Source organism: Micropterus salmoides, unplaced genomic scaffold (assembly GCF_014851395.1).
Source record: "Micropterus salmoides isolate LMB-PRFRI ecotype aquatic unplaced genomic scaffold, ASM1485139v1 Ms_hic_scaffold_14, whole genome shotgun sequence".
In the NCBI taxonomy this organism is placed as follows: Eukaryota; Metazoa; Chordata; class Actinopteri; order Centrarchiformes; family Centrarchidae; genus Micropterus; species Micropterus salmoides.
Window position 1 is genome coordinate 16,358,548 of NW_024040485.1, and position 22,018 is coordinate 16,380,565.

Genomic DNA, 22,018 nt, shown 5'->3' on the forward strand with positions numbered 1-22,018 from the left:
CCACTGGCAACTGAAAAGCCTCTGCAAACTGTCCTGTGAAACACAACACCCTTTTTACTCTGTGTCACATATACTGTATACTTAAAGCATCCATTCAGTCACATGTGAAGAATGTCATTACTAACAGCTGCACACAAGACCTATGCAAAGAAATGATTCTGCAATTATGCAAAGTGTTTGTTACCAAAGAGTAGAGTTTCTCCAAAACAAAACTGAAGCATATGTGCAGTTTCAAGCAAAGTTAACTCTGATTTTATACGATATGCTCTAAATATGAGTGGCTCTCCTGTTAGCTAATAAGCATTCGACATTCCCTCAGTGAGTTAAAATGTGCCATGCTTTGTAGCAGACCGGCTGTAAACTTGATAGACTCAGTGATTCAAACATTTTAGGAGTCATTCAAACATTTACATTTTCCCCTTTGTAACATCACTGATCAGTGAATACCAAGTTTCCCAATATTTACAATATTTTTATATTAGGTTATTTGTTATAAGTTTTCCGATGAATTGTAGGATTCAAAGTGCTCTTATGAGTTTAACCTTTCAAAACTACCACTCAGCACCACAAGACAAAAAGCTGCTAAACCTTTATCAGAGTATGGCGGTTGTGCTCTGAACAGGGACTATATGAAGGAAAGGTCAGACATTAATTAAGTGTTCGCAATGAGTGTGTGTGTACGGGTGTTTTGATTTTTTCCCTTTGTGGATTTAGAAAAGTTTCTTTCTCCTTAGGCTAAATCTCATTCCCATTAAAATTCATTTTCACAAAACTTTTAACAAGGTCGCTTTGTCTTGTTAAATGAACAGTCGACAATTTGTAAATACATGGCTTTCCAGTGAGAGTATGTCGTCACCTACACACATGCTAATGTTGTGCTATCAATCTGTTAACAAGAGTTGTTTTTGTTTGATAATGATGGATGTCTCACGTTGCCAACTGTTCTTTGTTACGACCACAAACTCCGTTCAGTATGTGACACGGACTACATTTCTGTATTCAGGCATAAATTGTGAAAGTACAAACGAGTGTGGTGAAGAGAGAAAAGCTCAAAGCCGTGGTATACAAAATTTGCGTGCATATGTGCACACAAAGATGAGTTTACATGTTTCTGTCAGTACCTTTAGTAGGTGTTGATTTGAATACTGTAAATTTAGATCGCTGAATTACAAAACTTGACATTCTCACAAAACCAAGTAAACTAAATGTCTATATAGGGTAATATCGTGTTGATGTCTTTGTGTTTTTTATATGGAAAACTGTAATGTGCTTGATACTGAGAAGTTTACAACTAACCAGTTATAAGTTGGGTTTTATATTATATATTCATGCTGGGGTTCTATAGTCAATTACTCTCTGCTTAAGTCTAGAGATGTCAATAATGATATCCATAAATAATAAAGTATTTACAAATGAAAAGAATTTCGCCTTTACATGAAGTTTCAAGTTAAAATTCAATTCAGAAGCTGTGTGGGCCAAATTAAATTGGACGTTTGCAGAGGAAGCAAATATGCTGGAATTTAGAGTATAGAGAAAATTGGCCACATATTCAACAATGTTTTGTGCTTTCGTTCAACACAAATTGTATGTGGTGATTTATAGTGCTTTTCTGCATCACAAGCTTTTGCTGTTTGAGCCTGCTTTCCGTCTCTTTTTCACTAATGACCAGCGAATAAAACCCGTCGATACAATCATCCCCTCTGACCTCTGAATCTGACAGCATATCTGCTAAACATGTCAAGTATAAGAAGCAAGTCAGTTTTTCTCTCTCTCTCCCTTCATATCTTTCTTTCCCTCTCCTCTCTTCCTGGACTGCTTGTGCGCACAGCTCTTCCTTCTCTCCACCTGCCTGAGCGGCTGTGGCCTTGTCTGAATCCTCCTGAATTCCCAGTCCACTGCAGTGTATCCGCCTGGAAACACCACAGATGCCAGCACTTGGTAAGTTGCAAAAAAAACAAAAAAACAAGGAAAGTGATGGGATAAAGATGTCCGTTATGGCAAATAGAACTCTGTCACACTTCTATAACATCTCTGTCACTGATTATCAGACCGCAGAGTCGAACACACACAAACAATGTCAGGCTGATAAACAGAAGCACGAGAGGAGCTCTAATGACACTGAAGGAACCAGATGATAGATTTGAAAATTAAACAGGATGTTTTGGTGAAGAGATTGAGATTATGGAGAGCATTGTAAGACGGACACTTACATAGACACTGAGAAAACCTAAATATATAAGGCTGTAAATATCTCTTTTTAACTTTCAACTCAACTTTAGGGCCAGCAAGTTGTGTTCGAGCAATGTCTGACTTGTGATGGACAGGATCAATATGCAGCAGCAGAACTAGAGATATCAGTGTTTTTATTCCACATAGCATTCCTTGTAAAAACATGATGCCTGCGTTATTCAGGATGCAACTCAACCACAGACAGTTGTGTTGCAGATTCAGGTATGTCATGCTAGTTGCAGCTTATGTAGCCTTGACCTAACAGTGCTACCACTTGGTGAAAGTGTATGAACTTGTATGAAAGGGGCCAGAGCATAGACTGTATATAAGAAGTGGATGTAGTCATCGTGATGTCACCCGTTGGTTTGTGAAATGCCGTTCTGAAGCCTCGAGTTTGGCCGCCATGTTAATTTTTTGCAACCAGTGGCATCGGACGTGACCATATTTAGGCACGATGTGTGGAGCTAGCTAGCTTGCTTAGCCAGGTGCATCTGTAATTCATGTTAACTGTCATTTTTGGCTGACAACAGCCAACTCCTAAAAAGCTTTTTCAACGGCGCTAGATAAATTTACACAGTGCCATGGGTAACGTTATGAGTCACTCTAGCCTGACTGACAGGTTGCCATGGTAATGGCTTGTCAATCTCAGATAATCCCACCCTAAAGCATACTCTGCTTTATGGTCTATTTTCCACTAAATGGGACCATAATTTACTAAATGAACATCATATTGTATTGAAGAAGACATGAAACTAGTGATTGAGACCATAAACTCAATAGGAAAGTGTTTACTGAGGTAATAAATCAGCTGAGAAGTAGGGTCATTTTACCATCATATCTAATGGAACCGGACTTCTTTTTGCAACCAGAGGAGTCGCCCCCTGCTGGTCGTTCGATAGAATGCAGGTTTAAGGAACTTCAACGTTCGCATCAGTTGGCTGACAGGAAGCTTCTCGCTTGGGCCAGAGTGAGATGATGATGTAGAAAACTGTGATGGCTATAATGTTTATAATGTTCTAAAACCGTCACACACTAAATACTGTATGTTGAGAGCAGAGGGCTGAAATAGGCTAAGAATTGTGCAGACTTTCTTAAATGCATTTTTTATTTTTACAAATGCAAACGTTTACTTGTTGATTCAGTCATTTTTACAGGCCTGACAATGGATATGTTAATAGGAGAAGGCAGCCCACTGATGTTGTATGAGGCCCAGATTTTCATGCTACTGTGAAGAGACATAGTACAGAGTGCTCTGTGAAAACAACAACCTGAGGACCCAGCATTGATTTCATATCTAATTTATTTCAGTCCAGACAGGGATTTCAGCGAAGGGAGGGTCTTAAGCACTTGGTTTGTTTTTCTTGAGTCCTTTGGGCTGGGAGGGAAGGATCACGGGGTGAGGAGTCAAGGGGAGGACAAGGTGACTGATTGAGCTGAGGCATTAGGTCAGCGTTGAACAGCTGAATCAAACCCAACCAAGACCCTCCTCAGAACTAACTATGATCAAATACATCATCCGGCTCTGTCAACACATGTGTCCAGCTGGACGCTCTATCACTTCCACATGTGCATATGGGCTGAGCTACAAAGCAATACACATTAACGGGCTTATCAGCATGCAGCTCGGCGGAAAAATGGATGCATGAAATCAATCTGTGAGTTTCAAAAGGTCATCATGTGCAAAGAAACCATATCATCCCTAAAAGAAATCCAACAAGAGGATATTAATTGGAAACGGGTGAACACGAGTTAAATTGTTTTAAAATTCAAAACGTGTGTGCTTTATACATTAGCCAGATAATTAATGTGCTGCAATCATCACTAGTCGCTATTGGGATGAGAATTAATCTACACCAATAGCTCCATTTCAAAGAAAATGTATCACAAAGTACATGATTCTTTTCAGTATTCTTCCAACATTCATCCACAGTATTTTCAATACAGAATTCAATTATGCGGAACACCTGAGCAAACAATATCTCACAGCCAATTATTCAGTGCCTTAGAAACCATTGGCAAACAAATTAGCAATGTTAATGTGAGAAAGTGTCTTGATATTTTTGGCTGTGTGTGCTCACAAAGGCAGCAGTACACACACTCTCTAGCTTTTTGGGCCATTGTTGACTGATGAATTAAACAGATTGGATTTGATTTGAGAATAAAAAAAGAAATTTCAGGTGCCAGTCTGCACCCTCTTCCTCAGACGAGAGTCATCTTCAGACTGACATCACCAGTTTCTGCGTTCATCATTGTCAGAAGCTTCTAGATCATAAAAAATGAGGGTTTTGATTACAGACAGCTGTATTTCAGCTTCACTTTGAGGAGTGCTATTCTGGTTGACATTTCTGCTTCCAGACAGAACAATGAAAAGCTACCATGAGATATCTTGGCAAGACTATTGCCCTGTGTATTGATTGGGCAAAGGCCCAACATCCCCTCACTAAAAAGAGATTAAAATATCAGACTTGTCTAAGACATTTATGGAGTCTGTGACCTCAGCCAATGCTAAAGTGGAGTACATACATCATAGTCCATCTCTGTGAGCTAGACTGAGTCTTGAGTAGTACTGACAGAGAGAGGAAAGAGGCTGAGCATTCAACTGCACCTTCATGGGCTTATGTAGAAGGGATTTAGTTACAAATTGTGGGTGTAAATCAACTTAGTTGCTGTTTCATTAAAAATTCACACCACGTTGTTGTATGTAAATGTTTAACACTGCGAGCTGTTGTCTGCTTCTCTTACATCTTCTTTTTTGGTTAAAATGGGTGAGATAGATTCTGTGGGAAAGGCAGGGAGACAAAAGCGTGAAAGATGTGTGTATCCATTCACAGCTCCAGAGGACCTTCATTACAGAGCAAGCAGGTCCTGTCAACGTCTTTTCATTACATGGTCCCATATATCCACCCCTGGTGTCCAAACGGTTCGCTCTGTCGCCTGTCAAGAAAAGGCACTCTCGGGGAAAGTCGTCCTATCTCCCCGATCCCCCTCACCACGCCTGATTCCAGACTGTGAGGCGGGAGAGGCCAGGCAGAAAGGGAGGAATCGTGTTTGCCATCAACAGCTCAAGAGAGTAGCATGGCAGCAAGATTGATGACACCCTCCCTGAAAGTAACAAAAGAACTCCCGTGCACGAGGGCCCGCTTATGGGGCTTGATAGAGTTGTCATCCTCTTAATAAACAGCTCTGATATGTCAGCGGCAGTGGCAGCAGGGACTACACCATACTCACCCACCAAGCCATGGGCAAGACCACCTACTGGCATCACGGCACACATGTCTGTGGGCAATTTCTCCAAATGGAGGCCCCTGTGGGCGTTGGCAGGGCGATTACTGGAGAAGAATAAATAGACAACAAAAACAGTCCTGTCTCTTGATTTCATTGTTGTGCAAGAGAATCTGAAGGTAAATTATGCAACGTAAAAATCATCTTGGTTTTGCTGTAGTTGAGTTTATCTGTGTGACACAACTGGCACAAGTGGAGAACAGGGTCGGCTCCAGAACAAACAAGAACCATAGAAAACCACAGAAGCAATTATGAAAGAAATTTACATTTTAGAAACAATTCCTTTTCTTGACAAAAGTTAGATGAGAACATTTCTCTGTTTAATATGGAGCTGGGGTCAGGAGAAGGTCAGCAAAATGAGGGACAAATCACATTAAATCCTGCTGACATGGCTGCTGGTATGGCTAATGTTAGCTAGCGTCATTTGTTAGCTAAGCTCTTGAAACAAAACATCTTTTTATACATTACATGACCTACCTAATTTACTAAATTATTTATTCAAACTACATTGATGATTCAGCTTGAAATGTTCAGCTGACTACTAACTCACAGGCTTAACTAGTTGGCTAGCTAACAGTTAGCCTTAACAGGCATTTAACTGACATCTGCTGCAACTGACAAGTCCGAGCATAATTCGACATGTATGTTATTTAAGATGTTCATTCTAACAAAACTTAATTAAAGGAAAAGTTTGACATTTTGGGAAATATTCTTTTTCATTTTCCAGTTGCAGATTTAAAATTAATTATATCACATCATCAAAATAGTGTTGCCCTACCGTCGTGTTAATGTACTTTTTTTCTAACAGTTTTTTCTTCAGGTATTTGCTTGAGTGTGAGGGACATTAACACATACATAGGCTATACAAAGATGTTTATAATACTTTCTATAATCTATAGAGGTTTATGGATATGGACATGGTTTCTTGCCAATCCCAAGAAAAAAAGTGTGAGCAAAAATTTAGTTTAGTTTAATTTAAAAAGTAAGTGTTTATTGCTCACACTTACTTTTTAAATTAAACTAAACTAAATTTTGTAAGAATCTGTGGTACAATTGATCATGATTTTGTCTGACTTTAAGCCGCAGTTGTATTAAATTAAGTAGTCAAGTGGACATTAGATTATTCATTGACTGGAAACTCAACTGCAGAAACTGTATGTATGTTAATAAGAATATAGGCCTTCGTCAAAAACTAAAATAAAACTAACAGTATGTCAGCTATTAAATAAACCATTATACTATCATTTTCATTTAAAACTGTAGTTCACAGGAGCATGCATTTTGTGTTCACTGTTCTCTGTTAATTTAAAAAAGTCCAAAAATAAGGCAGCAAATTTTATCAGCTGTAGACATCCCATATAAATTTGAGAGATCAGGATGAAAAACACACAAATTCATGCCAAGAAAATGGAGCAAAAATCATTTTATACAGTCTGCCACTTACACTATTCACTTATTTTTCACCAGAAACGTTGTTGTCTCTGTCACGATTCAATCTGCAGCACACTCCCCACACGCTGTATAATACCTAGTTAAAACCAGCAGGGTGTGAAATGGTATTTGGAAGTAAATGAAACTGACTATGAAACAGTGGAGTTGGGAGATATTGCCATGTCAAGATGACAGACAAGTCCTGGAATGGAGCAAAAAAGTTATTATCCCAAAGAAGAGCAAGGCTGGATTAAATATAACCCATGATGCCTCACGCTGCTCTGCCTTCATCCTCGCTGATACCGACGACAGAATATAGACAGAAATCACGCAAAAGCAACAATCCCAGCAGTAGCTATAGTGCTCATGCTGATTTTCATTTGAACAATCAATAGTATTTCATGCTGCCGTGCCAATAAGTGTTATTGCAAAGTGTTTGGTTATTGATGCTCCATATAAAGTGTTTTGAAGGAGCTTTAGAGGAACACAATCCCTCGAGGCTCCTCCTGGCCTGATTTACAGCTGAACCGATGAGTCACAGAGGACATGCTGGGCATTGAAATAGCGACAAGTATATTGTCAGCCTTATTAATTTTTAAGGTAGAGTGTTGTCCTGTGGTTTGTAGAGGACATCATGATAAATGACGGGGGGACCGCAGGGGTTAGGGCCTAATTGTTAAAAGGTTGAGTGGGGTAAAGGCATAAGCTTTGTGAAGGGTTTTTCATAAACCTCTGTGCTGTAGAGAAAGTTTGTCGTGCACTTTACTCAAAATCCTTTTCTGAGAATAGACAGTTAGCCCCACTGGAGGAGTCACATGGTCAGAAACATCCTTCATTTGTGTCTCTGACTTAAAAAAAACCTCGATTCAAAACATTATATTGATATCTCTGCTAAAAATAGCACCACTGTACGCTGCCCTGTCACTCCAGTTTCCTCTGTAGAGGCCTTCAATTATATTTTCGAAACCAGTTAGCTTTACATCATACAAGATCTGATACGTAATCATTTTCATCCAAGTGAATGGTGAATTTTGCCTTTAATATCACACAGTTACGCTGTAAAGGCATTGGCATTGTATGAAGTTATTTGGTTTTAATGTTTCCCCGCTGAATACATGTTGACTCCAATAAAGAACAATCTACAGGTTAAAGTACTTTAGTAGCTCAGTGGTTTAAAATAGAAACCATGGCCCCTTGTGCTGGCAGATGAAGTCCTATGTTGGTAGCTGCTGCCCTCTGCTGGAATATCTAGTGAATCTCTGAAATACCCTGCATTCCTGTTGACTTGCATTTTTCAATCTTCATTCGTCATTTGTATCTTTGATTAATTATGAGACTGAAGCTAAAGAATGCTGCACTTTCTGCTTAACATGTGGTAGTGGGAAACCCAAAGAAAGTGAACTTGAAAGGAGCAGCTAGTGTATGTCTGATTTTGTGACATATAAAGACTATCATGTTAGTGTTTTTCATTAAATCCTTGCAAAATAATCCCACAAAGTTTCAGGACCTTGACAGACTGGTGACTGGAGGTGCAGCTGTTCATGTAAAAGCAGAGGGGAAAGAACACAGCCTTGAAGGGAACCGGTGCTGATGGTCCCAGCTTCAGGTTGCTGCCTTCTGTCAAACAGGAAGTCTGTGATTCATCTGCAGGTGAAGTCAGGCACACTCACATGGGAGAGCTTTCCTGCAACAGAGCAAGGATGACAGTGCTGAAGGTGGAGCTACAATCTACAGACAGGATCCTGAGATAGGTTCCTGAGGAAGACAGGGATGATGGTAGAGGTCTTGAAGCAGGCTGGAGCTTTTGCTTTATAGTTGGTGAGCTGTCTGAGCGTGGAGGCTTTCTTTACTTATGTAAAGGGAAATAAAAAACTTTAGGCGGCAGGTGACAATTCAGAATATAAAAATATAATGGAGTATAATGCAGTAAGGCTCTGAGGCATTCTTTGTTGCTCTCAAATAAGTTTTCTCCTGTAGATCAACTTTTCTCATTTAATATCATCTGTGCACAGTCAACACACATAGTCATGATTTAGTCTTTTCTCCTCTTTTGTCTCCTTTGTTTGGGGAAGTAACCTCTTTAAATGTGCATGTGGCACCTTTTCACCTCAATAATAAATTCATTAATTTCACTCCTGGGCTTTCATAGCTCCTCTGTTTCAGCAAGTTTTCTGCTCATCTTCAAAATGTTCTGTGCATTCAAAATCTATCCCACATATATGTGTTTTCTGACATGTCAAGAGTAAAGTCATAATACTTACTCTGCTGTGCATTAGCCCAAGTTATTGCTCTACTGATATGGTAGTACCCCTCTCTGACCATCTGACAGACACAGACCTGTTTGGGACTGTACTCGAGGTGGAAAACCAAAAGTAACTGAAAACACTTCTGACTGGGCGTAGATTTCACCACAAATCCACACAACTGCTAACTTCAGCACCTCGGATAAAATGCAGCTCACATCCGCTTCAGCGGGAAGCATCCTGGAGTAGTGATGTAAACGCAGGAAAACTCCTTCAAGTCACTTCAGCTCTGTTATGAAATGATGATCATACTGATGAGACTTGTACCGACAGTCACATCAGATTCCCACACCATCAGCAAGTCTACACTCTGCACTGATGTGTTCTGGTTGAAAACATTACCCTGAGTTTGAGAGTTTAAAAATGTAGGGATACATATCTTGGCTTTATGATGAAGAATGGACTGGTTATACACAACAAGGAATCCTGTTGATGTCATTTTTATGTAAATAGCCACTCACACCATTTAAACACAAAATTGTCTATTTGTAAAAGAAAATTAATTAATTAGGCATGAGAAATGGGCTGAATCCACAAATCCTCAAAATAATTTAAATTTCTACGTATTACGTATTGGGCAAACCTTGTTTGTTCAATGTTTTTGTTCTCAACTAAATTTTTTTGACAAATTAAATTAGCTGTAGTTCTGCTTTCTGTTACAAGGCAGATAAAGAGATGGTTAGCATAATGAAAAATGATGCCATTTTGTAGAGATAACGTTTGATCATAAAGATATGTCGGCCTGACAAAACAATGCCATCAGATGAGATGGGAATAAAAACGAGTTGAAAGATTTTATACAGTATGTGTGTGTGTATATTTGATTGAAGAAGACACAGAGACAGGATTGTTGTACTCTACAGCAAAAAACACCTTTTTCCGGCTCTATGTAATTATTTAATCCTTACAAGAGAAGAGTGAAAAAATATATAAATCTCGAGTGGGCAAGAATTAAAGGACTCTCCAGTAATCTTCCAGAAATGTCTGGAACATACATTTTCTGACTACCTCCCTTCATAATCATTTTCAGTCAGTCCCTTTGTTTCCAGTACTTTTTGTCTGCCAGGGATCTTATTTATTAAAAAAGAAAGCTCTGAATATATAAAAATATGTTAATCTGCCACAACACTTACACAAACAATAATAATTTCACACGTCTAATCAAGGATGGGTCATTGTTTATTTTCACTTTGTTGTTTTCTTTTCAAATGAGAAATTGCTCATTTATCAGCATGGAGATATCAGTCTGGTAGTGCTTGACGTAGGTCTAAAATGTATTCACACACTTCTAGTAAAACCGGTGAGAATTCTCCGCATACGTACATGTTTTTGTTTGTAAGATGAAACGTGTATGTAAGAGAGTTACTAGTGGTATCCTCCCTCTATAATAGGCAGAACAACTTACCATAAGTCTCACAACAGACCAGTAGATCAGCTTGCATTATGCCTTCAGGCAAATGTGACAAAGACACAGCAATGAAAACTCAGCTTGTTTTGTCTGAGAATGACATGTTGCTTAACATGGGCTGTTATTTCATCATCCACCAGGAACACAACCTGATTAATTCAACATTTAACTGTATTGACTTTTGTGTGAGTCATTTAAGTTTTTTTGTGTTTTATGTGAAGAGTTTTATCCAATGTGATATTGTGTAACACACAGTTTACTGCATTAAATATTAACTCAATTTTGCCAAAATAATCCAGAGCTTTCAACTGCATTTCACTTTAGTATGGAACTATGGACACATGAAAGCAGATGGTCATAGATGGAGGGGAAATACTAATGCAGTAAGGCTCTCAGGCATTCTTTGTAGCTCTCAAATAAGTTTTCACCTGTAGATCAACTTTTCTCATTTAATATAATCTGTGCACAGTCAACACACGTAGTCATAATACTTACTCTGCTGTGCATTAGCCCAAGTTATTGCTCTACTTATATGGTAGTACCCCTTTCTGACCAACTGACAGACACAGACCCGTTTGGGACTGTACTGGTGGTGGAAAACCAAAACTAACTGAAAACACTGATTGGGCGTAGATCTCACCACAAATCTATGCAACTGTTAACTTCAGCACCTTGGATAAAGTGCAGCTCCCATCCTTTTCAGCGGTAAGCATCCTGGAGTAGTGAAGCAATCCCAAACAGAGCAAAGGTGTCTGTAAGCTTGGGGATGCAGCCACAACAGCGACACAGAGCTACCAGTCAGAGGAAAGACTGCAGTCTTAACTTTATACAAGACTAAATAACTGTAGATATCCAGGAAATACTAAAACATGCACACATGACTGGAAGCAACCATTCCATTATTACTTCATTCTCCAAATAGTACAACTTTTTCTCATACTATTATGACTTTATTCTCAAAAATCATTAGCTAACAGACTACAATTCTTCCTTTTGGTTTATGTTATTCCCTCACTAATTTGAGGCTATTAACTGTTTGTGTACCAAATACACTGACTTTGGTGCTCATGATTTCTGTAAGATTAGCTGAACGTTTGAATTGTGGAGAATCTAACCAATCTAACAATGTGTAGCCCATATTGACAAATGTTTAAACGTTTAATTTTTTTTTTAACATTTGTATGTGCGATCTAAGCAGCTTACAATTAGCTTAAGCGGGCCACCCGGGATGATTTAAGAGGTTATTTGCATTCAAGGCCCAGCGTCTAATTGAGACCTGTGTCAAAATGTCTAGCCACACCCAGCCAGTAAAAGAGATCGTCATCTAATTGGAACTTTGCTTTTAACTGAAGTTTTATAGTGTGCCTATTTGAAAAACAATCTATAAAATAATTTATAAAATTGCCAGTTAATAATTCCATTTTATTAAATATATAAAACAAGATGTGTTAGCATAAATAAAAAGCTTTTAAAAAAAGATTGGTTTGAGAATTAGACATATAGATTAATTAATGTCTTCCAATCATATTGCATTCATTTTCCTTGAAAACATTAAGTCTCAATTTAAGCATGTTAAGCTCCAGGTTGTTCTGGTGCGGTCAGAACAACCCAGAGCCTAACATGCTCAAAACTGTGGAGATGACCGTGGACTTCAGGAGGAGCCCCCCCACTCTGCCCCCCATCACCATACTCAACAGCCCTGTGTCTGCTGTGGAATCCTTCAGGTTTCTGGGTTCCACTATATCCCAGGACCTGAAGTGGGAGCCCAACACTGACACCATTATCAAGAAGGCCCAGCCGAGGACGTACTTCCTGCATCAGCTCAGGAAGCTCAACCTGCCTAAGGACCTGCTCATCCAGTTCTACACAGCCATCATCCAGTCTGTCCTCTGCACCTCCATCACTGTCTGGTTTGGATCTGCCACCAAAAAGGACAGGAGCAGACTACAACGGACAGTCAGGACTGCAGAAAAAATAATCTGTGCCAACCTGCCCTCCATTCAGGACTTATACATTTCCAGAGTCAGGAAACGGGCAGGAAACATCACTGCAGCTCCTCCCCTCTGGTAGGCGCTACAGAGCACTGTACGCCAAAACCAACAGACACAGAAGCGGTTTCTTCCCACAAGCCATCACTCTGATGAACAGCTGATTTCTAACTCACAGTGTCAGGAACAATTCCTGTGCATTAACCCAGTAACTCTGTCTCTAATCAGCCACCTGTTTACTGGTTTCCAATTATTATTTATTTATTCAACATTCTCTATTTCAGTGCTGTTCATACTATGTCATATTGTATATACTGTATACCAATACACCTACCTCAGGTCATAAGGTCATAGGTCTTACTTATTTCATTTGCACTATGCTCCATCACACTGTGTACATGTGTACATGTATGCATGTATGTGTGTGTATCATATCCACCTTCAACATGTACATAATGAGAATAGTTTACTCTTGCATCCTTTGCACTCTGATCACTTCACTATTTGTCAATATGTCTATATTGTTTTGTCATAGTGTGTATATTAGTGTTGTCTATTCTGTAGTTTGTGTCTGATTTTATTTTATTATTGTGTTATTGTATTATGGTATAAGTAAGCACATCGTGAGCAATGTACAATCCTGAGTCAAATTCTTCGTATGTGTACACATACCTGGCAATAAAACTGATTCTGATTCTGATTCATGTTTTTAAACAGTCAAAACGAATGGTCCCGGCCGCAGAGATGTAGCAGGAGCTTGTTCCCCATCCAGTCATCCTTTTTAGTGCTGTTGAAATTGAAAAAGACTGCATCATGCTTGACATCAAAGAGGAGTCTTCTGTGCTCTTTGCTCTGTGAGAAACACCCTCATTAAGTCACTTGTTTGCTTTGATATTTGCCAAAAAATAAATAAATTCCACACCTCTAATCAAGGATGGGTCATTGATTTCACCATTATCACCTTGTTGTTTTCTTTTAAAATGACAGATTGCTCATTTATCAATGTATTCACACACTTCCAGTAAAACCGGTGAGAATTCTCCCCATACTTACATGTTTTTTTTTGTAAGATGAAACGTGTATGTAAGAGAGTTACTAGTGGCATCCTCCCTCTATAATAGGCAACAATTTACCAAAAGACTCACAACAGACCAGTAGAGCAGCTTGCATTATGCCTTCAGGCAAATGTGACAAAGCTGTGAAAACTCAGCTTGTTTTGTCTGAGAATGACATGTTGCTTAACATGGGCTGTTGTTTCATCACCGGGAAAACAACCTGATCAATTCAATATTTAAATGTATTGACTTTTGGTGGAATGTTTTTGAGAAAATTGTATTTAAAAACAAGCGAGTCATTTAAGTTTTTTGTCTAGAGTTTTGTCTAATGTGATATTGTGTAACACACAGTTTACCGCATTAAATATCAACTCGATTTTGCTGATATAATCCAGTGCTTTCAACTGCATTTCAGTTTAGTATGGAACTATGGACACATGAAAGCAGATGGTCATAGGAGGGGAAATAGTAACCCCCCAAACCCATATATGTTCACAGTTGGTTATTGGCATCAGTCCGTCTCCACAACAAATTCATTGAGCCATCAATTTCATTATTTTATGTGCATCTATTCACTACATCAGGATATTTATAGAATATATAATACAACATATTAATATTGATGTCATGAGATTCATTTCAAATATCCTGCCCAGCTTTATGAAAAATAAGCATTCATATCTTTCAACAACAAATATAATTCCAATTTAAAACTGATGCTTTCCAATCAACTGTACTGTCTTTTTACTTACTTGTCTTTGTAAAGAGCAGGTAGACTTTTCTCACCCCTTCCAGTGGTAAGAAAATTCCAGTCTCCTAATGGTTCAGTGTTAGGGTTGTCATTCCTCATTTTCATGTACTGTTCTGGAGCTCTGAGTCCATCAGGTGGTGCTGTACATCCACAGAACTGCAAAACAAGAGCCAGACCAAACCAGAATGAACCAATTCCAAACAAAGAATAAACTTTAAAAGGCACAGCAATGGATGTATTCACAGTAAATCCAAAAGGAATGAAATTTGATTATGTGGAAGATTTTTCAAACACAGAAGAGTCTATAAATACTAACATTTTGTTAATGAATTCGCATTGCACATTTCCTGCTCGCTAGTTTGAATCCAGGGCTCAACATTGACAGAGGGCTGCAGGCTGCAGAAGATAAATGTTTGCATTTATAGTTTGTTTCTGCCTATACAGATTCACAACAACGACCTGAGATACGCGGTGGTGGGGACCGCTGTCTTTGAAAGCAGGTTCAAAGAAGTGTCCAATCCCTGCAACATCCCAGATGGTGCGGCATGGTATTTTAGCCCCGGGGCCTGAAGAAGGCCGACATAAGAACCCCAGCCAGTCTCATCCGTGGACAATCCTGGGGAGAAGTATTCATCAAAACCACTTTTCCACTTAAAGGGAAGGCTCACTGCAAATATGAAGTTATTCTGAGTGATCACTTTTACCTGATAAAACGTCTCTATTATGTAATATTGTGTAGGCTACCATATGCAATGGCCTTCACACTCAGATGTCAATCCAGCTGAACACCTATGGGAGATTTTGGACTAATGAGTTAGATAGCACTTTCCACCACCAAATGAGGAAATATCTTTGGGGGAAACGGTGTTCCTTTAGCAGAGTTCATGGACTAGGAGAATCTTTTCCATGGAGAAGTGAACCGGTTATGGAGACGTGATGTTTCTCATTTGAACAATTTGATTGTCCTGTAATTTGGCACCCATCTATAATAGCAGTAAGTATATTTTCAGTTAAAATTGTATTTTACCACTTAAAATATTATGCTATCAACATATCATGTCCAAGTTTGTAAAGCTACAAAACAAAGCTAAAAACTACGCCATTAAAGATAAGCTAGCTGGTGAGAAGCCACAGCTAGCCATTGCTAAAGCCACATTTACAGGGATTCAAATTAGTTTCCCATATGAATGAGAAAGTATTCAAATCCAATCACGACAAAAAGTAGTAACAGCAGCTTATTTACCGACTGGAAGTCCTGCTAAAAGATTACTGGCCTAGCTAGCAGAGTAGCTAGCAGTACCAACCATGTTGGCCCCTGACTTCCTCAGGGTTTGAAAGATGCTGCAGAAAGTTTCCTACAACATAAACTAGAGGCTAAAGCCTTTAACTTAAAGATTTGTACATGATTTGGCTAAGCAGCTTTAAAATGTAAAACCTGTCTTTCTTTAGTAAACTTACTGTTCTCAGTCTTTGTAGGGCAGTGGAGGCCTAACATTAGATAATGTTAACGTTACACACATGGGCAATTATATCTCCATTAGACCAATAAAGTGTGGTGATTATGCTTTTAATAAACCAAAATATCTTCAATGCTACAACCCTAACCTAACCCTTTAATCAATCACAGTCGAAGTCAAGCAGGTGTAAAGCATGTAATGATTGTTTAAACCATTATTATGGATGTACTTTAAACATAATTTGCTCACGTGGGCATCCAGGGCAAAACCAACTCCAAATGATGTCTCGTTGTGGGATTACATAATGCCTCCCATTGAAACCAGTAGGCCTACTCTCCAACATTAACGTTATAGCTGACGTCTGCCGCATGGTGGCGTCTTGGACTGGTGACCTGGTGTTTTTGTGCTGAGAATGTTGTAGGCTACATTTTACATTTTTTCTTATTGATAATGCATTCCCTAGCCCCTTACCCTAATCAGAACCATCACAACCACACACACACACGCACACACACAACTGTAGGGTCACGCATAGTAACACTCAGCAGAGCTCAGGCTAGAGGGCGTTGCAGCCTCGTCTGCAGCCTGTCCAATGATGTGCTTTCAGTCACCTTGGAGTAAACAGGCTGTAGTCTCTCCGACCAATCAGAGACGCGACATCCCAGTTCCTGCTCTTATAAATGTGCTCAGATCCGGAGGTTCCGCACCGGAGAATGAGAGAGGTACAAGCGATACATCAAACGACAAGACACTGGACCTGCCAGTCCTTTAGTTTTTATTTCAATTTCCCCGTTTCTCCAGGTAAATTTGTTGTGTTTTTCTTCACCTGTTTTTTGTTCCGTGTTTAACTTCATCACGGAAGAGCAGTGAGCTCGGCATCTAGGCTACTACTCACTGTACCAGATTTTTCATTGTTCCGGACTTTAGACAATTAATTCGTACTTACCTGCTTAAGGGCTTCATTCTCTCTTCGGCTCGTGTTTTAATCTGGTTTAGTTGTTTAACTATGCGAGTCTTTAGTAGTTTTTAAATACGGCTTTTAGTTGTAGGCGATGGACCACAACGAGGAAAAGTATGATGTAATATTGCCTCGCGCTGGCAGTATTGTAACCATGACTACAACAACATGATGTAGCCCATGGTGTTCCCCTTTTTTTTTTTTTTTTTTTGTATTTTAGTTTTCCACGAGCCATTATGTGAGCTGGCGGTCTATGTCGTTAAATTGAATCTTAATAACTTAATCCTCATGCGGTGGCTTTTCCATTTGTTTTCAACGTGGAGGGGGGAGGGGAAAAGACTGGAAATGTGCTTTCTTTTACATTCTCAACGCGTTTTTCCGCCCTTTTCTCCTTTCTGGAAGAAGAGACAATGGTGCTGTTTTTTGTGGGGGGTGGGGTGTTTTTCGCCCTTAACCCCGCTTTACGCAACGCAATGTGATCCAGAGCGCGCCGTGGTCTCATAGCTGCATCTCTTCTCCTTCTCCTCAGGTGTGTTATAGTAGGAAATAAAGATGGCCACGTCCGCCAGCGCCACATTGAGTAAAGCTGTCAAGCAGCAGTACATGGAGCTCCCTCAGGGGGATAAAGTCCAAGCCATGTATATTTGGATTGATGGGACCGGGGAGGGGCTCCGGTGCAAAACCAGGACGCTGGATTTTGAACCCAAGAGCATTGAAGGTAAGTGACCTCCTGAATCTTCCCGACTGTTTTTCTAATGGCACCATAAACTCTACAGTGTTATATCATATTTCCTCCTCTTGTAGATCTGCCTGAGTGGAACTTTGATGGCTCAAGCACCTACCAGGCTGAGGGATCCAACAGCGACATGTATCTGATTCCTGCTGCCATGTTCCGAGATCCATTCCGTAAAGACCCCAACAAGCTGGTCCTGTGTGAAGTGTTGAAGTACAATGGCAAACCAGCAGGTAACAAAGAATCTTAGAAACTCTGTCTACAAAATAACAATATGAAGATGAAACATAGTAATTTGAAAGATGCTGTAACTGTAATACTAAACATGAAGCAGACTTGGGCTGGACATGGGGACATCTAGAAATATCACTTGGCTCCAGAAATCTGTTATGCTCATAGAAATGGAGGTATATTTAGTTTCTATGATTCCTTATGTTGGCTGAAACGAGCATCTATACTGAAATGGGTCACGCTCTGTGGTTCCTTTCAAACACCATGTAAAAATATGGTGTGCACATAGACATGCTCTGACACACAGATGCATGCTTGCACATGCATGCACTCCATTGTCACGTGCATGCACACTAATGCAGGTGTTTCGAAGTTGAGGCTTGTACATGTAGAAGTGATTTCTATATCAGCCTTTCATCTAGCAAGGTTATGGGCAGAAGAAATGGAAATTTAAAACTAACTGAATTCTACAGTTTTGCTCGTCCAGTTTACATCTTGAGGGGAGTTCTCAACACTTGGCAATTTTATTGTTTATAACTTCCATGATGGAAACCAAAGTAGTTGTGAAATTAGGACATTTTTAAAAAATTGCATAGCTATTTAAATCATACTAAAGGTGACTTGCAAAACTGGCTGAGGTAACTGGACATGACTGTACTGGTCTTCTAAACTGACTTGTGTGTTGTGCAGAAACCAACCTTCGCATCACATGCAAGAAAGTGATGGAGATGGTGGAGGACCAGCATCCCTGGTTTGGCATGGAGCAGGAGTATACCATTCTGGGCACTGACGGACACCCTTTTGGGTGGCCATCTAATGGATTTCCTGGACCACAAGGTAAGCAGCTAGTTCAAAGTGTTTATGTAAATATGTTTCCTGCATGAATCAAAGTCTGGATGGTTTGTTTAACTATTACTATATTTATAGGTCCATACTACTGTGGTGTGGGGGCTGACAAAGCCTATGGCAGAGATATAGTGGAGGCCCATTACAGAGCTTGTCTGTATGCTGGAGTCCAGATCTGTGGCACAAATGCAGAAGTGATGCCAGCTCAGGTAAAGAGGATTGATTTAAAAAAAATTATAATAATCCATGTTTGGACATGTGTTAAACAGCCAGTTACAAAATGTAACTTATAATGGTGAACTGGCATGTGTGTTCAGTGGGAGTTCCAGGTTGGTCCTTGTGAAGGGATCAACATGGGGGATCATCTGTGGGTGGCACGCTTCCTCCTGCACCGTGTCTGTGAAGATTTTGGCGTTGTAGCCTCATTTGACCCAAAGCCAATCCCTGGTAACTGGAACGGTGCTGGCTGCCATACAAACTTTAGCACAAAAGAGATGCGGGAAGATGGTGGCTTAAAGTGAGTACCAAAGCATCATGGGGTTGACTTGACAGCTCTGTTCTAATGAAGTGTTTTGCATTTTAAATCTGACGGGGAATCTTGTCACTTCTGCCTTCAGAGCTATTGAAGATTCCATTGAGAAGCTTGGGAAGAGGCACAGCTATCACATCCGTGCCTATGATCCCAAAGGGGGGCTCGACAATGCCCGCCGTCTCACTGGCCACCATGAAACCTCAAACATCCATGAATTCTCGGCTGGTGTGGCCAATCGTGGTGCCAGCATCCGCATTCCTCGCGCCGTCGGCCAGGAGAAGAAGGGCTACTTTGAAGACCGCCGCCCATCTGCCAACTGCGACCCGTATGGCGTGACCGAGGCCCTGATCCGCACCTGTTTGCTGAACGAGGAGGGAGATGAACCTGCGGATTACTAAATCCACAACTCAGACTTGACTCCCACTGCCCTCCTGAATTATCTTTTCTTTAAACTAGTACTGTATTTCTATCCCACTGAGATGATTAAACCTGCATTTTAATGGTTTAAAGTTGGCTGGTCAACTTAAAACATGACAAGTTAATATCCTTTGGTAGTTTGTAACGGCAACAATGACAGGGTATGTCTTTCCCCTTGTCTTTAGAAGGGATCGGCTTTTGTAACACTGTTTTATAGCCCATGTCATCTGTTGGTGACTAAAATGAACTAAAGCGCACAGAAGAGTAGAGCTGCTGAAGCTGGGCAGCATGTGTAACTTAATAAATCTGACTAGTTCATGTACTGTTGATATATGTTGACTTGCTTTTTCAACTATCCAGTCGTCAACATTACTAATTCATTTTGTTTTTTATGAAGTGTCTATTTTTTAAATGGCAGTGTTCAATATCTTCAGATTTTGAGAAACTGGGTCAACCTGTATGGTACACTTTGTAGATGTCTGTACCCAGACGTATGTTGTTCAAATGTGGTTGATCTGTCCATAATGCCATTTGTAGATTTCCTCAAGGAGTTTTATCCTTTTAACTGCAATATTGTAATGCACGCAAGTTGGTAAAACATCATGTTTACCGAACCTGGTGTTTTTATTGATGCATTTAAAATGTTTATTTTTATCACTGCATGGCTGTATGACTCTTGACTTTACAGGAATAGTTTGACATTTTAGTCCATATGCTTATTCCCAAGTTGGAGAACATTTACATTGCATTTATTCATTTAGTTACAATTGCTTAATATCAGAGGTCACCTCTGGCACAACTAGGGGGTGGCTGTGTCACAGTAGGGAGTTGAACCCGGGTCTCACACCAAAGCCATGTGTCTTATCCATTACGCCATCGCTACCAGCCTTTGCAGTAATTATAAGGCTACATTAGCCTAAACAGGGAAGCCGCTTGCCTGGCTTTATCCAACAGTAACAAAACCTGCCAAGCAGCACCTACAAAAACTACTGAATTAACACTTTGATAGACAAACTGTTCATTTCAGACAGAGCCAGGCATCCTCTTTTCCAGTGACTATGCTAAGCTAACAGCTGCTGGCTGCAGCTTCATGTTTACTAGGCAGCTGAGTGGTATTGAGTTTATCTAACTCAAACGATTTTTCGTGGTCTCTAGTTGGCCGCAGGTTGAGGCAGATATCCAGTCTAAAACAAATGCTCGCACTTGTTCAAACGTCTGGTGAGAAAGCAGTTGGCTGTAAACACAAACGGTAATGCGAAGAGCACGTAAGGTAACTTTAGTAATAGCTCTATAGCTGTGCTTTCTTTTTTTTAAAGTGTGGTTGACATCTTGGCAAGCGCTCAAGAGCAGCTTTGTTCTGACTGGTTTATAGAACACAACAGGAAGTAACTGGAAACTGATGTACTCACGAGACTGTTAAATTCCTTCCCTGCAACAGACAGACATTCCCACAAGTGCTGTGTCATGAAATACACAGCACCTCTGTTTACTGCGGCTAAGAACTAGAAGTACTTTGTCTAGAACCTGTTATTAACTAAACAAAAAACCAGGCAAGCTGGTGTGTCAGAAATACGTTTATTTTTCGGGTACAGCTTAATTACAGCCGTACGGGACTTTTGGATTTGGTGTCAGTTTCTACCAAAAAGTAGCATATGAAGAAGGAATATAATTGATTTATTTCTGACTGCCTAATACAGGCAAAAGTGCTAATGTCAAGATTTCCTAAATACCTCAGCCTATTTATAATGCCTGCATGTGATGTCTGTGACCAAACTCTGCAGCTTGTTAAGAACATATGTCATTTCATTAGTATTTAAGTCAAAGTTGTCTTTAGGAGAAAGTTTCAACACAGATACAGTGACGGAATTCTTTATTGTCCTCCTGACATAACAAGAAGACATTTCAAAAGAAGAAAACAAGATCCTCATTTCACGGGGCATAAACATTTACTTCTGGTGTACTCTCCTCACTTGGGGGAAGGGCTAGAGGGTTTGCTTTGAGACCTTTCACCTACATCCCCGCGGCGCTCAGAACAGAACATTAGTCAGCTCACTGATTGGCTTTGCCAGGAACAAGTTAACCAATCATAAAGTTGAGGGCAGGTTCAGTCCTGTTTCAGAGGATGCTGGCTGTCCTGAAGCCAACACATGTACTCTTAACTTGTTTTGGTTGTTTTCTCCTGCCCAAATCCGCAAACTCATTGCCCTTTGCTTTGTGCTCATCTTTGCGGGCGCTTGTTAGATTTTCAAGTAAAAAAGATTTTCAAGTAAAAACATGTGGTACAGAATGCCAAGTTTGGGGAACAGCTTAAAAACTTCCATGAAACAACAATGGGGTTAATCTGGCAAAAACATATTTTTTATCCATACTTCTGTTTCTGCCTATAGTCATGCATCC

The 22,018-nt window shown here is 39.9% G+C and overlaps 1 protein-coding gene and 1 long non-coding RNA gene across 5 annotated transcripts; one reads left to right on the forward strand and one right to left on the reverse strand.

Moving 5' to 3' along the window:
- Positions 1-6,568: 6,568 nt before the first annotated feature.
- On the reverse strand, positions 6,569-16,377 carry LOC119902086. Of its 3 annotated transcripts, none has more exons than XR_005444289.1 (6): positions 16,154-16,377; positions 15,152-15,236; positions 14,907-15,063; positions 14,449-14,603; positions 13,314-13,428; positions 6,569-8,626 (listed from the first exon to the last, which is right to left on the reverse strand). It is a non-coding gene; the product is annotated as an uncharacterized LOC119902086 (long non-coding RNA). The 3 variants fall into 3 exon arrangements; XR_005444288.1 differs by having other exon boundaries at positions 14,764-15,063; XR_005444287.1 differs by having other exon boundaries at positions 14,449-15,063.
- Positions 16,378-16,551: 174 nt separating this feature from the next.
- Positions 16,552-20,278, forward strand: glula (glutamate-ammonia ligase (glutamine synthase) a). 2 transcript variants are annotated; one of them, XM_038718011.1, is made up of 7 exons: positions 16,552-16,705; positions 17,392-17,580; positions 17,667-17,828; positions 18,517-18,663; positions 18,754-18,881; positions 18,990-19,189; positions 19,290-20,275. In XM_038718011.1, exons 2-7 carry the CDS (start codon positions 17,415-17,417, stop codon positions 19,600-19,602), a joined length of 1,116 nt encoding a protein of 371 aa, XP_038573939.1. In that variant the 5' UTR covers positions 16,552-16,705; positions 17,392-17,414; the 3' UTR covers positions 19,603-20,275. The 2 variants fall into 2 exon arrangements, with proteins under 2 accessions (XP_038573939.1, XP_038573940.1); XM_038718012.1 differs by lacking the exon at positions 16,552-16,705 and having other exon boundaries at positions 17,409-17,580; positions 19,290-20,278.
- The last annotated feature ends 1,740 nt before the right edge of the window (positions 20,279-22,018 follow it).

Excerpts from the sequence above, each read along its gene's own strand:
- glula (XM_038718011.1), top strand. The coding sequence starts at position 17,415 with ATGGCCACGTCCGCCAGCGCCACATTGAGTAAAGCTGTCAAGCAGCAG. Across the intron at positions 17,829-18,516 it reads GTACAATGGCAAACCAGCAG|AAACCAACCTTCGCATCACA; the intron begins GTAACAAAGAAT and ends TGTGTTGTGCAG. Across the intron at positions 18,882-18,989 it reads CAGAAGTGATGCCAGCTCAG|TGGGAGTTCCAGGTTGGTCC; the intron begins GTAAAGAGGATT and ends ATGTGTGTTCAG.